The sequence below is a fragment of the Mandrillus leucophaeus genome, unplaced genomic scaffold (genome assembly GCF_000951045.1).
Source record: "Mandrillus leucophaeus isolate KB7577 unplaced genomic scaffold, Mleu.le_1.0 Scaffold414, whole genome shotgun sequence".
Classification (NCBI taxonomy): domain Eukaryota; kingdom Metazoa; phylum Chordata; class Mammalia; order Primates; family Cercopithecidae; genus Mandrillus; species Mandrillus leucophaeus.
In genome coordinates, this window is record NW_012104410.1 from 1,079,610 (window position 1) to 1,081,257 (window position 1,648).

The 1,648-nt window shown below is 48.7% G+C and overlaps 1 protein-coding gene across 2 annotated transcripts in view; it reads left to right on the forward strand.

The window, feature by feature from the left end:
- The first annotated feature begins 362 nt into the window (after positions 1 to 362).
- Positions 363 to 1,648, forward strand: part of COPZ1 (coatomer protein complex, subunit zeta 1) — a 35,487-nt gene continuing 34,201 nt past the window's right edge. For both annotated transcript variants that reach the window (XM_011992622.1, XM_011992623.1), the window contains exon 1: positions 363 to 448. In XM_011992622.1, coding sequence (XP_011848012.1) covers positions 370 to 448 — 79 coding nt within the window. In that variant the 5' untranslated portion in view covers positions 363 to 369. The remainder of the gene's footprint in view (positions 449 to 1,648) is intronic.

The window sequence follows — 1,648 nt, forward strand, 5'->3', positions numbered from 1 at the left end:
GATTATTAGGGCACGATCCCTGTTAGGAAGCGCCAGCGTTAAAGGCTAAGGAGACACAGCGCCCCCTAAAGAGGGTGCGGTTTAAAATCGCTAAATCAGGCCGACAATATCACGTGTTCCCGGTCCTACCAATTGAAAATTAACAATCGCTTCCTCCGTTCCCCATGGAAACAACCCCGCCCCACCGACCCTCCCGCCCTAATAAGTCGTGAGGTTTTGGCGTTTTATTGAGTATTCAAACTGACAATCAAACACCTGTGCCTTCTGGTTGGATACTCTGCTTCCGGTAAGCAAGTTAGTACAATAATTGGTCAACAGAGCAAGTCTTACCCAATGATCCTTATCCTAGGCAGGGCCTAATGGGGACGTATGGCCAATCAGCGGTGGCGTTACTTTTGCGGCTCCACGTCGGCACCAGCTGCGGGGCAAGATGGAAGCGCTGATTTTGGTAGGAGCTGGAGGGGCAGCAGAGATGCTGTGCTGTCCACAGGGGCCGGGAGTCAGGGTGCAGCCCAAGTGGGAGACGGGGAAGGAGAGTTCCGGGTAATTCTTGGGGACTGACGGTTCTGCCGACCCTTGGAATAAGTGTGTGGCCTAGTGTAGGAGCTAAAGCCTTGGTTTAGAGTAGGAAGCCCTGCCGGGGAGAGGGCATAGAGTCGGTGGAAAGTTAAAGGTAGCACATGGACTCCTTAGGATACACAGATCTGTAAGCGTACTGGATTAGGACTCTTCAGGTTTCCCCTTATTTTTAGCATTGTGGATGATATCCTGATTTTAATTTACCCAAACCACCAAACTAGCCCCATATTGTAAGAAAAGAATACAGATGTTTTGTCGTTACAGGCTCCTCCTGATGGTTTCCCAAGTTTGACTCTCCATTGCTGATTCCCTGCCACATTCTTTCAGGAAACTGTTTTCTCTTGGGTTTCCTATTAATCCCTATTAAATAGGTTTGTCATGATAAAGAATCAGTGTTTCATCAAAGTTCTGGGATACCTGATAAAGTTAGCATGGATTGTGGAATATTTTTTCCAGACTCCTTATTCTGTTCTCCTTTTCTCTACCCATTGGACCTTAGGAATTCTTTTTTTTTTTTTTTTTTTTTGAGACCGAGCCTTGCTCTGTCGCCTACACTGGAGTGCACACGTGGCACGATCTTGGCTCACTGCAATCTCCGCCTCCCGGGTTCAAGCTATTCTTCTGCCTCAGTCTCTTGAATAGTTGGGACTATAGGCGCTTGCCACCATGCCCGGCTAATTTTTTTTGTATTTTTAGTAGAGACGTGGTTTTACCATGTTGGCCAGGCTGGTTTCGAACTCCTGACCTCAAGTGATCCGCCGGCCTCGGCCTTCCAAAGTGCTGGGATTACAGGCGTGAGCCACCGCGCCTGGCCAGGAATTATTTTATTTTATTTATTTATTTATTTATTTTTGAGACGGAGCCTCGCTCTGTCGCCTAGCCTGGAGTGCAGTGGCGCGATCTCGGCTCATTGCAATCGCCGCCTCCCTGGTTCACGCCATTCTCCTGCCTCAGCTTCCCGAGTAGCTGGGACTACAGGCGCCTGCCACCATGCCTGGCTAATTTTTTGTATTTTTCTTTTTTTTTTTTTGAGACGGAGTCTCGCTCTGTCGCCCAGGCTGGAGCGCAG